This window comes from Ictidomys tridecemlineatus, chromosome 9 (assembly GCF_052094955.1).
Source record: "Ictidomys tridecemlineatus isolate mIctTri1 chromosome 9, mIctTri1.hap1, whole genome shotgun sequence".
Taxonomy (NCBI): domain Eukaryota; kingdom Metazoa; phylum Chordata; class Mammalia; order Rodentia; family Sciuridae; genus Ictidomys; species Ictidomys tridecemlineatus.
Genome location: NC_135485.1, coordinates 61,831,903 through 61,848,219, shown reverse-complemented (window position 1 = coordinate 61,848,219; position 16,317 = coordinate 61,831,903). Strand labels below are relative to the sequence as shown.

The following is a 16,317-nucleotide window of genomic DNA, read 5'->3' as shown; positions in this document are numbered from 1 at the left end:
GGTATATAGTCTGTACTTTCTAGTTCTTTGTGCAGTCCCAGAAAAGTGCAATTTAAATGAATTAAATTTAAAATGGTTGAAGTAAAACTCATTTTAAAGGAATGAAGTTTGATTCCTTTACATGCATACAGTGAGGTGAAGCAATAGCTAATAAAATGTTACTGTGTAAAGCAGTTGGATATCAAATTCAGCTAATCTTTAGGATCAGCTGGGGAGATTTAAAAATATAGATTCCTGTGCTTCACCATAGATGGGTTCAGTTTTGACTTTCCAGGGGTGGTGGAGCCTGGATTCTCCTGAGTGGCCAGGGTGAGTTGAAGGGAGGACAAGGAAATGCTTTACTGACTCGACAGGAGTTGCTCCTGATCAAGCAAGCCATGGTGAGCTGGAGGTTGATGAAGAGCCCTTGTCATGACAGCTTGTGTTGTAAAGTAGCTCTTTGTTATGGATGAGTGCTTGTGAACAATTTTCAAAAGGAGTAGTTTGGGCTCCTCTGGACAGTCAGGGGCACTGATACATAAAGAAAACAGAAATACATCTTACTAAGTCAGCACATAATTTGTGTTGCACATGGTTTTCAAGCTTCCTGACACTCAAAATGCATCCAGAAAAGTTTATTCTATAAAAGTGTTTTTCATTTCACCAATATTCTCCATTTAACAGAAACTGCATATCTCTGAGATCGTTAAACATGTTTTTTGGGTTGGTTTGCTTGTTATCAACCATTTTTCAAACAACTATATTCCAGATGTGCTCTAGTACATCTTTCTTTTTCTGGGGTGAAGTGAGATCTTGTCCAGATGCATATATATTCTCTAAGTTTTGTCTTTGTCTATCAGGTAGTTAGAATACTGGAAGCATCAAATTAAAATCTGCTTATTCTATCAGGATCCCTACCTAGTTCTTATTCTCCTTGTACTTCACCTGAATTATTGTTATTGTGCTCACCTTCTTCAGTTTTTCCTCCTTATTCTGAACTATTCTACACCCTTTAATCACCTTAAAATATGCCTTTCATCCTGCTGTTTCCCTGTACAAGAGCTTTGGCCCTTTCTTATCTACTCTATTCCAAGAACCCTATCATCCTGGACTCAAGGCTTTTCATGACTTCTCCACACTTAATTCCCACTCCATTCCTCCAAGATAATGCAGCAGCCAAATTGAACTATTTTCTTTTTCTGTTTTACTCTCAAGAACCTTGGCTAGTAGATTTCATTTCTGGTACTGACTGCCTCTTTCTATGTATGGATTCCTGATCATCCTTTGTTCCGAGTCAAATTACCTCCTCCTAACATATTTCCCAATGCTACTCCTCACTATTCCTCTTCACTAGCTCCTGCTCCAGATCAAAAGTCATCCCTCTTCCACTGAATTCCCAAACTATTCCTCTTTTTTTTTAACAACTTATCACTTTCTACAGTATACTGCTGTATGTTTATATATGCCTATTTCCCTAAAACAAAACAAAAACACAGAACCAGACCTAAAAGCAGTTAAAGCGCTAGAGTTGAAATTTTGCTTGTCTTTGTCTCCCCCCATGGTGTCCCATAATATTTAACTTTAAGCTTCATTGTTGAATTCACTAATAATTACCTATGTGACCTTGAGCAGGTCACTTGAACTGTCTGATTCTGTTCATACATAAATGAATGTTTAAATTTAATACTTTCATTGAGACAATTTAAATTACAAATTCTTGGGACCACACAGGAAGACATGAAAGCATAGACCAAAATAAAGATTTCTCTATAACCTCTACAAAACCTCTTTCCAATGATAATTTCTGGCAATTTTTTTCTTACTTATTTGGATCTATTTAGAATGGGATGTTCACGTATATTTTTGGTCTCACTGCTTGTGAAACACTAGTAATGTAATCCACTCAACTTTTGATTGGTGTGGCATTATTGTTATTAACAATATTATTTGCTTTGGGAGAGAATCATTTATTCAATGAATAGTTTTAAATACTTATTAACAAAGTATTTTTCCAAGTTTTATGGGCTCTCATGGCCCTTTTCCATTTTAGTGAGTGGACGTGGGAAGAGAAGAAAAGCTGATGTAATTAAGAAAAATTTTTGTTTCCTATTTTAACTCTTGTACATAATCTCTCTTTCTCTTGCCTTATTAGTAGAAGATGCCAGTTTAAGAGCACCTGTGTCATGATTAGACTCAGACTCTCCCATGATTAATATTTCCTTAAAGTAAAAGAGAAATGATATTTTTTCCATTAGTCCAGATACTATATGGGAGTGAGTGTGAAGTGCTCCCACTCAGTCCCTCTAAAGATAATACACTGGAAACATTTTGGTGGGTGTGAATCACTCAGACAAGCATTCTTCACTCAAAAATAGAAACTTGTCTTATTTGTTCCAGATGTTCTACAGCTGCAGGGAAGTTAAAACCAGTGGTCCTGTTTTTCAATGCAACCAAACTCTTATTGCATTTGGAATTTCTTAACCAATGAACTCATATTACTTGTTCTAAGACCTGCAGAATTTTCTTTTTTCCACTGTTACCATTCACAAACAACTGTTTCATGGGAACTACACTTCAGAATTAAGGAGTCTGCATCTGTATTGTACAAAGGAGACACATCCTGTTTACCATTATTTCCACCTTTCATTTATCTTGACCTCTTTAATTTTAAACATAAAATCTTGAAGAAAAAGAAAAGGAGGGTTGGGTTGTATTGTTCTCATAATATTTTACAGTACTCCAACGGTTGGAGTTATAAGAAGATGTTTGTTTTAGGAAAAATTTTTGGCAAAATTATTTTTAAAAGTGAGTATAGAAATGTAATTCTTCACACTTGCAGTTATTTAAAAATAGACATTTGAGATTATTTCTTTTTCCAATAGGTCCATAAAAAATGTGTTGGATGCATAAAATTCAAAAAAAAAATCAGAGATCTTTGAAGAGGGTAAATAAGAACTTATGTGAGAAAAGCACATGCTAATTTTATATTTAGTCCACAAAAGTTAAAATCGAGAAATGTTAGTTTACTTATATTTGAGAACAGAGTGCCAGATTTCTGAAAGTTATTGTCTTCTTATGGAGAAGGTAACCTTAAGTTGCAGTTCATAGACAATTTGTAGTAAAATCACAATAATTTCATGTTAAAGTATGTACTTCAGGGCTCATTTGAGACTAAATCTTTGAAAATTGAGCCTGGTACATTAGAAGGACTCCAGAAACCAGAAAAGCCAAAAACCAAACCAATGAAAGAAACAAACAAATAAATGAATCCTTATCTTACAGTTGTGAACATTTTTTAAAAACCCATGAATGTGAAGTGAACTTATCAAAGCCATGCAAACAATTAATAGTAGTAAGTTAAGGCCTAAAAATATGTTTTCTAATGCTGAGACTAGAATTTCTTTCCAGAAAGGCTGTCTTTAATTTCTATTTTCAAAAATAATAAAATTAAAGTAAAATTTAAAAACTATCATGAATACAATTTTTAAAAAAATATCCAAATAGCCTCAGGTGTCTGGCTGAATAATTGTTTACTCTTGTTACTCATTAACAAAAACCTTGTTTTTTCTCTAAGATTTAGAAAAATTTTCCTTCAAATTCAACTTACTTTCTTCCAGAAAAAAGAGGAAATGTTACATTTTAGTCATTGTTAACATAATCTTTGAGACGTCATGATTATTTTGAAAGTGATCATTTTAATTAAATTACTTGAATCATACTCAAGTAATAGTTTGTATTTAGTAATGGTTCCCCACAGTTCACAAAAATTACTATTCAGGACATACATGCTTCACATATGCCATTAGTTAAAACTGAGCCTAAAGTAGAGTAAATATGATGTCATTCAAAACGGATTCAAAGCTGTTTCACATGCCTTAATGAGGCAACTAATAATTTTAAACTTCTTCTTGTATTTAGTTTAGCTTTAAAAAGGAAACTAATTTGTGAATGCTATTTATTAAGTTTTCTGTACTTGCCCCAACTGATCACAGACTTAAACCCATAAGCAAAGAGGTACTACTAGAGAGAAGGTGTATTGATAAACTTTTTTGGTATTCATTGATTCATAATAAATGTGATTTAGGACTTTATTTTACCAATGAGAAACCTAAGACTGAAAATGATCTGTGTTCTTTCAAAGGAGATAGCATTGGGTTAGCAGCTGCTAGTCGTCCATCCAAACGTTTTCCCTTCCCGGTTTCAGAACTCCTGCTTTTTAGCTGGCTGCATGATTACCTGAAGAAAGGTTACACTTCTCAATCATGCATATCACTGGACATGGCCATATGGCTAAGCTCATGCAATGGAACATGAAAATGTTTGTGTGGTAGCTTTTGGGGAAAGCTTAAAAGGCAGGAAGGGCATGTCTTTTGCATCTTCTTGCCTTGCCCTGTGTGTTCTTTTTGGAATGTGGTTGTTTTGGCTGGAAATCTATTTGGCTTCTGAGAATGAAGGCCACCCTGATCCAGATGATCTTGGATCTGCCATCCCAACCTTGGATGCTACTATCTAGATTCCCATATGGGAGAGAAAGAAGCTTCTAACATGTTTAAATGACTATCTTGGGATTTATGATACTTGCAGCGGAATCTGCAGCAGTAATCTGTTGAATTGCAGACAATAACCTATTTCTTGCTATAGAATTTCATTCACTCTTTGGACTCAGTTATTGAGCACATTTTATTTGCCAGGAATTGTACTAAGAGGATATGAAACAAAGATTTTTATTATTATTTTTTTTAAATTTGAATCTCTAAAAGCTTTGGAAAAAGATTTGAGAACCCAAATCCCCCTTTCCTTTGGAACATCTTTGCCTCTATCCTGTGTATATCACAAAATTCTTATTCTCTTCACTTTAAAAGGAATATTTCCTGTCTGGATTTTAGACTGATCTTGTCATTTGAAAGTGAATAGTATATTTTTCAAAAGTTAAGAAAACCCATAAACAAACCAAGCACATAATGATTCAACTTTTCATCCCTAGACATATGACAGGTCATGATACAAAGTTCTGATAGAATTGCAGTCTTTGAAAATATGTAAAATGTAAATATATTTCCCTAAATAAATTCAAAATATCTTGGGTCACATATTAAAATAATAATAAGTTAACACTTAGAAATATACTAATGGCATATTTATTTTCAGTATTAGTTACATATACTGAGAGATATTAGAATGTAGGGTACAATTGTGAAGTGAGAGTCCCTCTTCCCTAAATAACTCACCTCCCCACTAAGAGCAAAAAGTGATCAGACATCTCCAGATTAAACAGATACAATGACCATTGGCTCCCTAATCTAATCCTGCTGCAAGACATGAACTGTTCCTACTCTTAAGGTCTAGGTAGATTCCCCACAAATTCTTTCTTACTAATTTTGATCATTTATTAAGCCTTGGAGGTTTTTTTAAAAAAAAAATTAAAAGAGTATGAGCTCTATGTTTCAAAGGAGATTTTGTTTCTGATCTAAAAATACTCCAGGGTGTCAAATATGTAATAGATTTTTGAATTATAATAAAAATACAATAAAATCTAAAGAGATATATAAATGTAAATCAGAATTACCTTTGGGTCCACGTTGAGAATTTTTCTGTCTCTTTTATATTTGAAAAGTAAGCCTTCTGGATTGTCAGCAATCACTTGATAATTGGGAGTGGAGTTACAAACAGCAGTATGACTGTCCCAGTTGTAAAAACTACAAAAATAAACATTTATTAGGAGTTAAGATGTGTAATACATTAACAAGTGTATTTCAGAGAATATTTTGGATAGTTTGGTGTCAGGATAAAGGGATAGGGACAGTATGTACAACCATGTAGAACACATCTGAGATTCAAATTCTTACAGAAGAGATTAGATATATTTATAATGATTTTGCATGATTTCCTGGTTTGGACACTAAGATCTAGGACCTATTCCAGTATTAAATTCTCAGGAAGTCAAAAAGAAAATTGATGCAATTTAAGGTTATTTGTTCCACTGTAGACTTGTCAGGGTAGAAAGAAACTGTTTGCTGGAAGGAAAAGCAGGCTAAGTCACTTCTTTTCATTTGAAATCATTTCAAATGAATTTCTTCCTTCAGACTTTCTTTTTCAATATGTTTCCCAGGGAGCAGGAGAACTATATATGTTTGAGTGGTTATCATAGGGCAGACATGATGTGATGTATTGTAACACAACAGCCCTGTGAAATTGCTCATTTCACAGACAAGGTAAGGAGATGAAGCCAGGTCAACCAGCAAGGTTAAGGTCTCGCAACTTATATATCATGTGGATAATATTTCAATCCAAATCTGAAATCTCAGTGTTTCAAAGCATACATGTGCTCTTTCAATTATTCAACATTTCTGTGTAGCATTTTTTCTTTATAAAAAAAAATCTTCTATGGAAACTTCCTATTTTTCCACATGTTGTTTTGTACTTACTTGTCAAAACTGAATACAATGCTGTCATTTGAATTAGTAGAATCATCAATGTACTTTTTAAAAATATCTTATTCTTAGTAACATTTCTTTTTTATATTCTTTAAATATATTATTAAACGATTTTAAGTATTTTTACATGTAAAATGTTAAAACAAAATGATGAAATTTTAACATTTAGAATTAGATGAACATTAAAAAGTAAGAAATATATAACTCTGGGATCTTTTTTAGAACGTAATTGTTACATTATTACATATTTCCTTCTATTATGCATCAGTTTTTTTCTATATCTCATAAATGTATTTTTTTATGTTAAGTGATTTTCCTACATGCATTATGGATCAAAACAATTACTTTTCTCTTATGCTAAATACCATGAATTAATAATGATAATGTTGAACTATATTACAGAATGGACTCATGAGCTTAAAAAACAAATAGCAGCTGTCTCTGCAGAAACTAAAGTAACGGAGAGGCAAATTTATCAGGAGGATGCTGCCATAGAGAATTCCAGACTTCAATGTGGAAACCTAGAATCTCAAAACAAGTCCTTATATACCAACAATGTGAAGCTTAAGTTTGATATCAAAATCTCCCAAGAAGATTTTCAGGAGCACATGATAAAATATAAGATTTATTATGCAAAAATAAAAGCACATAAAGATAGTATGGGGGAGATAGAAAGCCAATGGTCAATTATGATTGAACTCTGTGAAAAACAAGATCTAGTTAAAAAACTAAAGACAATGAAAGAGGAACTTATGCAAGATCTCCAAAATCTAGGAGGGAACCAAATGACACAAGTACATGTTTGAACTGTTACTTATCAAAACTAGTTGTTATCTAACTCATGTACTTATTGAAGAACTTAAAAATTGTGAAAATAGTTTCTGAAGGTTAATAGAGAGCATTTTACTAACTTAATAATAAATGTATTATTTAATATATTCTTATAATATTAATAATAGAAAAAGTTTTGATAAGTAACATTTCTAATATTATATTGATTTAAAATAACAGTCACAGAGATAACCCATGTATACCTTATAGACCAATCTACCTCTCAGATATTTGTCATATTTATTTTTAATCAGTTTTACCTGATCCTGTTTCTGAGTTGATTTACCCTCTATTACTTCTTTTTCACCTTTTGAAAAAAAGGATTTCATTGATTAGACTCACTTTGAATTATATTGTTTTTTGAAGCATCAATATTAACATTTTTGTGTTATTACATGAAAATGTAATATGCTTACCACTATATTTTTCAATATTCACATGATTATATAAATCATATTTAAGTCACTGGCATGGGGGATTATAGGAAGAACTATTTGCTTCCTTTCCCCACTATCCTTTCTATGGCACCAATAAGAAAAATTGCTTTTCCAACCATCTCTTTCTGATTAGTCAGTCCTCTGTAAGAAAGCAAGGATGAGCATTGGAGAAAAGGAGCTGAAGGTCCTGTGGTTCTGATGGTGAATTCAAATGAGTGGTGAAAGAATTTTTAGCTAATTTGACTCTGCATCTATTCAAGGTGGGTTTTCTAATTCAGTTTAATCGATAAGAAAGACGATAGTTTGGCTGCTATTATAATAATTGTTCAGTTAGGAGATTGTTAAATTGGAAGAGGGGACATGGTGTGATTTTCAACTTGATATATATGTCTAGGTAATTGTTTACAAGATATGTAACTATGGATAATTCCAGCAAAATGCTTTAGTCATAGCTCAAGTGGCATGGTTTATATCATACATTTCTACCTTGTTGCTCAGCTCTTAGATTGAAAGCCTTATGGAAATCCAGGAGGATTTTAATAAAAATTGCTCTCTCCATATATGTGTAAGAAAGCAAGGATGTGTACATACACACACACACACACACACACACACACACATATATATGTATATACACTTATACAAATGTGTATATAAATATATATATAAATATAAACATAAATGTATTTGTATATATACACATATATACAAATTATATACAAATATAGACATTTATACATTTGTATACACATTATATACATATAGATATATACATTTAATACATATTCTTTAATTTTATACAAAAGTTTTCTTTATTTTAAATACCTTGTCAGTTTTATTCCTATCTCTATACATGTCACTTTTTGTTTTTGTCAGCTTTTTCACTGTTGTGACTGAAAGATCTGACTAGAACAACGAGGAACAGGCTTCATTTCATGTGCCATTCTTTTTTAAAAAATATTTATTTTTTAGTTGTAGTAATACCTTTAATTAATTAATTAATTTTTATGTGGTGCTGAGGAGTGAACCCAGTGCCTCGCACGTGCTAGCCAAGCACTCTACCACTGAGCCACAACCCCAGCCCATGTGCCAGTCTTAATAGCTAATAATTATTTTTATTTAGTAAAGCCAACTAATGATTATTTAACAATTACCATGTGCTGTGTAATACAAACATTTATATGTATATAAGCATATACTATATAACATATATAGTATATGTTATATAGTGTATGTACATATTTTATATATACTATATATAAACATATACATATAAATATAAACATAATATATATTCATACATATATCACATATCTATATTATATACATTTATATTTAAGATACACATATATTAAAATCTAATATTAAATATTCTAGAATGCTAGGAAAAGTTAATCAATTTAGCACTGATATTAATATAAACAGAATACAGGTAGCCTAGAAAACTATACTATCCTTTTTAAAACAGTCTATAATTAAAGAAGCATCACAAATCATATATATATCAATTTGAATAGCATATGGCATTTTTGAAGAAGAAATTTTTTTTTGTTGACGCTTTTGTTGTCCTATACAGGGATGATAAACAGGCTTCATTTCATGTGCCAGTCTCAATAACTAAAAATTATTTGTATTTAATAAAGCCAACTAGTAATTATTTAGCAATTACCATGTGCTGGGTCCTATTGTGAGCCTATTGAATCGTCTACCTCATTTAATCTTGTCACCAATTCCATGGAGTAGGTATAAAACTAAACATTTTATACATGCTGCATTCATAGGGAAATGGTGTCACTTGGATTCTAACTTTTTTTGCTGGACTCCAAAGTCTGCTCTGTCAAGCACACATGCTAGTTTTTCTCCTGCATACTATTTGATGTGGCTACCTAAGTTTCATCCACTTATGATGAAAACTGATAACCAGATCTTCAGAATACAATTCAAGTATTCCTTGCCCTGTAGCCAGGTAATAAAAATTTAGCTGATGGACCATAAGCAGGAATGATATTTGCCACTTTTATCCTGGACCCATTGAAGATTTATATTTTCTGTTCTTCTTCCAGCGATCTGAAAAGAAGATGACAAGGTTGGAAGAAATTTAGAGTTGGGCTGGGGATGTGGCTCAAGAGATAGCGTGCTCGCCTGGAATGCGTGCCGCCCGGGTTCGATCCTCAGCACCACATACAAACAAAGATGTTGTGTCCGCAGAGAACTAAAAAATAAATATTAAAAAATTAAAAAAAAGAAATTTAGAGTCTTCTGAAATGAGGATGAGAGTTGAGCTCACTGAGAAGATACCTGTTTAATTACTATGACATCTAAGTTGCCTGAAAAAAATAAAAGGAAATTATACATACTCTAGGGCCACAACATAAATGTGGACCATTAATGGTTTCTGCATTGTCAACTAATTCCTCCCATATATAATGATTTGTGATGCTTCTTTAAATATAGGATATTTTAAATATGACAGTACATGTTTCTAGGTTTTTTTGTATTCCATTTATATATAACAGTGCTAAATAGATAGATTTATTCTAGAGTTCTAGAATGTTTAATATTACATCATAATTTGTATGATGAACCTTGTGAACAATATTCATCTAGTCTTACCTGCTAATTTTATTCTGAAGAAATTTAGAATAAATATATAATCCATCAATCAATTGAATTTTTATTGTTAAGATATTGAAACATCAGTGTCAAAAATAGTACTTAGCAGAATAATCAACGCATAGTTAAATGAATTAATAAATTTGGAAGATTCATTTATTTTATATTATTCTTAGGAGTAATAAGCTACTGATTGATATTATGAAGTATATATTTATTATATTTTCAAGATGATGAATTAAGAAACATTTTTCCTATATAAGCATTTATTTTGAAAGAAAACCTTTTCATTAGTTCCCACCATTTTATTCCCAAATTGATCCTCTGGTTTCTTAAGTACTCAACTAGTAAATCAATAATAATAGTGGTACTATTGATAGAAATGTGGTGTCCTCATTTTCAAAATGAGTCTCCTAAAATTTTCATATCATATTGAATTGAGGAATAAACTAGAATAAAAAATCATTGTAAGATCAAAAGTATGAGGTTAAGGTAAAGAATAAGGCATTAAATTATACTAAGTGAATTTTCAAGTTTTATTGATTATTCATTTGATGGATTTTGGTGAAAATTCAAAAAAATTTTTTTCAATACCATGTCAGTTTTATTCTTATCTCTATACCTGACACTTTTTGTTTTTGTCAGCTTTTTCACTGTTACGGCTGAAATATCTGACTAGAAGAATTTTAAGGGAGGAAAAGTTTATTTGAGGCATCACAATTTCAGAGGTCTTAGTCCATAGAAGGCTAGTTCCATTTCTCTGGGCAGAAGAGTGTGGCAGAGAGTAGCAGCTCACTTGGTGATCAGAAAGCAGAGAGAGTTTCTATTCTCCAGATGCAAAATATATACCCCAAAGTCCCACCTCCTCTAGTCACAAGCTACCACTTCAGTTACCACTCAGTTAAAATCCTATCAGGGAATCAATTCACTGATTGGGTTAAGACTCTCATAACTCAATCATTACTCCTCTAAACCTTCTTGCATTGTCTCACACATGAGCTTTAGGGGACACCTCACATCCAAACCATAACACTTTTTTTTTCCAGATAGCCAATTTAAGTTGACATTTTTATAAAATCTGGGATAAGAAATCAAAAAATCTGTAGCACTTTAGATAGTTGGAATCATATTTCTTGGTTTATTTTTGGTGGATGGGGATAAAAGGAGTAAATGATAAGATGTTAAAGGTGAGGGAGATAGAGAAATTAGAGATGACTCCAGACATTTGGGTTTCATGAAATTTTTAATCAAATAAACATTTAATTAATACCTAGTATAATCCAGTTAGGTCTGAAATTATATATTTCTGAAATAAAATATTTTCTTGGGATAAACACTCAAACATAGTGTTTCTTGAAGTGAGATCCAGAGAAAATTCCTGGGAATGTGAGTTCTCTCTGATTATTCTGATATATCATCTCAGTATCCATCTGCATGCTTGTATTTATCTTTGTCTTGGGTTAAAGTGTGAATAATTTAATCAACCTTCAATTGATTATTTGTACGATATTTAAATAGAGCATTTATACTTTCAATTAAATTCCAACCTCTGAAAATCTTGTTCCTTGTTCACATCTAATATTTAGTTAAACAAAGGGAAACATAAAAACTATGAATAGATGGGGGAAAAGACAGTAGAAAACAAATGAGATAGAGTTCTTGTTCAATATCAAATGACAGAAGACATATATCAATTATATGTGAATTCTGTTCAGGAAAGGTGAAAAAGCAAGTACTACCAGGACCCAAAGTAAGGACCTGGGAAGACTTTTCAGTGAAGCTATGGTAAGTCTTGATAATTAATACGTGAGGAAGATAAGCAGGGAGAAGGCATGGAAACTAAAATCGTATGACACTTTTGTGAAAATGTGAATATTCAGTTTAATTGGATCATGGAAGGCACTTTAGAGAAGATGACTGTAGAGGGCAAACATATCTCCATGGACTTTGTATGAAATGAAACAATGGTTGGACTTATTCCTAGAAGATAAGGATCCACCAAAGAAAGGTGTTAGCCATGAAGTCATTTGATAAAAATATAGTTTTAGAAAGATAAATTTGGAAGCAACAGAGAATTATTCTGAGAGTGAGAAAAACTTACAATGGCAGAGGTAATCCTGAAGTATTCTTATGGATGAAGATGAGGTACTGGGTTTGAAAAGACACTAAGCAGTGGAATGGAAGGAGTTAGTGATTATGTGAGAGGTAAGGACAAGAGTCTAGGATTACTCTAAGATTGATGGTTTGGATTCCTGAGTAGATGGAATGATTTATTAGGATATAAAATACAGGAGAAGGAAGAGATTTGCAAAAGGTGTCAGATGGTTCAATTTGGTATATGTTGAACTTGAAATCCCTGTGAAACATCCATGAAAATGAAATCAGGATCTTGGCTTGTGTTGTTTATTGTTTCATTTCCAAGATTTCCTAGTTCATGCCTGTCACATTGTAGATGATGAATGCACATTAATTATATAAATAGATAATGGATGAATTTGTGAAGCTGTAGAGTGTTTCCTAGGATGACATAGTGGATCCTGATATATTAACACACTTAAATTTGAAGAGGTGGCCTCCATGGCCAAAGAACCCAATGGAAATGACGAAATTTGGAAACACCAACTTTACAAGGAAGGACAAGGAATCAGCAGAAGAAAGTGAGAAGAAATAACATGAAATGATAAAATAATCTGAAATCAGAAAGAATCAGTAGACACTTATTTTGTCACAAAAACCAAAGAAATGAGAGTATGTCAAGAAAGCAAACTTCAAGGACAGAAGATAGAATGGGGATGTAGCTCATTGCTCTGCAGAAATAGGAAATAAATAAATAAACAAAGAAGAAGAAATGTATGAAGCCATACAACAGTGACAATTTATCCACTAGGTGAGATATGAACAGTGCCATCAAAATTGGCACTTGGAGGATTATTTATTAAAGAGAGATCAGTTGCAGTGGTATGATAGGAGAAAAATTCATGTAATAGAGAATTAAAGGGAAGATGAAAAAAGATTACTAAATAAAAATAGTTCTTTCAAAAACTTGCCTGTGAAGAAAATAAGAAAACTAGCCTAATACTTGAGAAGGATATAAAAGTAAGGAAAAGAGGTTTTTTTTTTTTTTTTTTTTTTTTTTTTTTTTTTTTTAAAGATGAACTATTCTTGAGTATGCTTTTATGGTATGAAAATGAAAAGGCATGGAAATTAGGACTCTCAAGAGATAATATCTGTAAAAATACTTAATAGAAAATTATATGGAAGGGTAACTGATGTGATACAGCAATCTGTATATGGGGTAAAATTGGGAGTTCATAACCCACTTGAATCAAACTGTGAAATATGATATATTAAGAACTATGTAATGTTTTGAATGACCAACAATACAAAAAAATCAAAAAAAGAAAATTATATGAGTAGATATAGCTAATATGCAACATTCCTATGCATTTCTTCATATGTGTAGAATAATTTAATTTTAATAAGAGCATTTCATTTTTATTACATTCCTTCTACATAGATAAAGGAACTGAAGCTTGGAGAGATTAATTAAAATTTTCAAATACATATAGTTAATATTACTAGAACAGCATCTCAAACATATTTTAGAATCTAAAACAAATGCTCTTTGTATCTGTTTTCTATGATTAATTTTCATTGGTAGAATAATTATTATCTTTTGTTAGTTTACCTACATTACTGTTTTGACTTTTGTGGGACTCTAGGCTCTTAGGCTCATTCTTTTGCTCCTATAATTTACAACCATTTCCTTATATCTTATTTATCCCTGATTCACAAAATGCAGACATTGAAAAATACCCATTGCAGATCAAATGTCTACATTTCTCTAGTTATCTCTCTCTACCACCCATTCAAGTCTCTTATTTCTTCATTTTCCTCCTTACTCTCTCAGAAGATGGCTTCAATTTTTCTTTCACACTTAAGAAAATAAGGGACTTTAACTAGAAACATGACCAATATCCCATCCTATTATTAAGAAATTTATTTAATATTAAAAATATCTTCTGTACCCTTCCACTCAACTCAAAGGTTTGGATCCCTTCTTCTTTTCCAAGATAAAAATCTTCTTTAAATGGTTTCCAAATTTCTTCTCTTCTTGCTTCCTTTTTTTTGTGGAGGGGGGGGACCTGGGATTGAATCCAGGGATTCTTAACAACTGAGTCTATCCCTGGCCCTTTAAAAAAAAAATTTAACTGTGAAACAGGATCTTTCTAAGTTGCTTAGGGTCTCACTAAGTATCTGGGGCTAACTTTGAACTTGTGATTCTCCTGCCTTAGTCTCCCAAATACCTGGGATTACAGATGTGCACTATTTATAGTGTTTCTTTACTTACTTCAAATCATTATCCAAATTTTCTCTCATATAATCACTCATATCAATCATTCTGCCCCCCACCAGAAAACATGTAAATGACCCCAACTAAACAAAGAAAAGGAAGGCTAGAGAAGAACAACAAAGGGAAAGACAAGGATGAAAAAGAGAAGATTTAAAAAATTCTCTAATCCAGATTCTCTCTAAATTAATACATTCTTTCTAATGCACTACAATTAAATCCATATACCCTATGTTTACTTCCCCATCTTCCCGCTCCATTTTCTCATCTGAGCAGCTTATCCATATCACCTTCTCAAGTATACTTAGCAGCATGAACCATGGACACCTCAGGCTCAACATAACAAAAACTAATTTTTTCACACCTTCTATTATTATCCTTGCTATACTCTCTATATCAATAACTAACAACGAATGTTTATCAACTAAATGAATGATATGTGCCTATCTAATCCAATTGATTATATTATTCTTAGTTATTATAGGATTAAAATAAAGAAGCAGCAAGAAAAATTATTTTAAAAAGAAAGTAAGAGAAATGATCTAGAACTTCTATCTGGGACTTGGAATATTGAAATCCTAATGTAATGGTTTCATTTTTCTCTTGTTTAAATTTTAAAGGTTGAACAAAGTTTCTTTACAATATGAAATGCTTTGATAATAAAAGCATCTTTGATTTGAGTTTTTCCACATTTATTGGATTTAAGTTTCACACATAGTTCATATTTATTTTTACATCTTGAAAATATTTGTAAAAATTTCACTCCTATAGTGGAAATATCTATTCTGGATACCATTTATACCTGTAATAGATATAATAATGCATGATAAACCATTGATGAAATAATTTAAGGTTTTTGGAATAAGAGAATAATTTTCCATTGATTTTTTATGATAAATAACTTAGGAATTAGGCTTTATAGTGAATAGGTATAAAAGGTACTTATAAACAATTTCTGCAAATAAAGTGTCATAAGAAAACTATGCATGAAATCTTATTTATTGAGTGATAAGGGGACTTCATGCATGTTCTTGGAAACAATTACCTGTTTGCCATCTCTTTCATATGATAATTCCTGACACTAGGAAAGGTGTTTTGATGACATCAAGAGCAGCAGAGCTTTGGACTGTCCAGAACACCTTCTGTGCTCTAATTTTGCTTAACAGCTTTCTTCATGTGTGTTGAAAATGATATAATTATGAGAGTCATGAAAGCACAAAATGGATAATGTTATCAAAGATTTTAAAGATTTGCATCTAAAATATATCTAAAGGAAAGCTGAGTTCTTAGGGGTGAATATAGAACAATAATAATGATTTCACAATTGCAGTCTCCAGCATGTTTAACATAGAGAAAAAGTAAATAACCCATGAATCTGAAATTTGACATCACAGAAAGCACATCACTGAAATTAAAGTTATCACTAAGAAATTTCTCACACAAATATAATCTACAGTTTACAATGATAAGAAAGTTTTGATTTCAATCTCTACTAATAATGGAGATATTTGGGGGTTTTATATACTTGAACCAATACTTCATAGTATACAAGTCTGTGTATTATTATATTTCACATTATTATAATGTTATACGTAATTTACTGTATTCAAAACTTTCATATAATTATAAAAATAAAACTAAAATATTTAACTGGTGAGAGATTCCAGTACTC

General features: G+C 31.7%; 1 protein-coding gene across 1 annotated transcript in view; it reads right to left on the bottom strand.

Annotated features, from left to right (window-relative positions):
- Cfap299 (cilia and flagella associated protein 299) overlaps window positions 1-16,317 on the bottom strand; it is a 582,352-nt gene that overhangs the window by 12,414 nt on the left and 553,621 nt on the right. Inside the window, exon 5 of the mRNA XM_040292244.2 lies at window positions 5,546-5,675. Coding sequence (XP_040148178.1) covers window positions 5,546-5,675 — 130 coding nt within the window. The remainder of the gene's footprint in view (window positions 1-5,545; window positions 5,676-16,317) is intronic.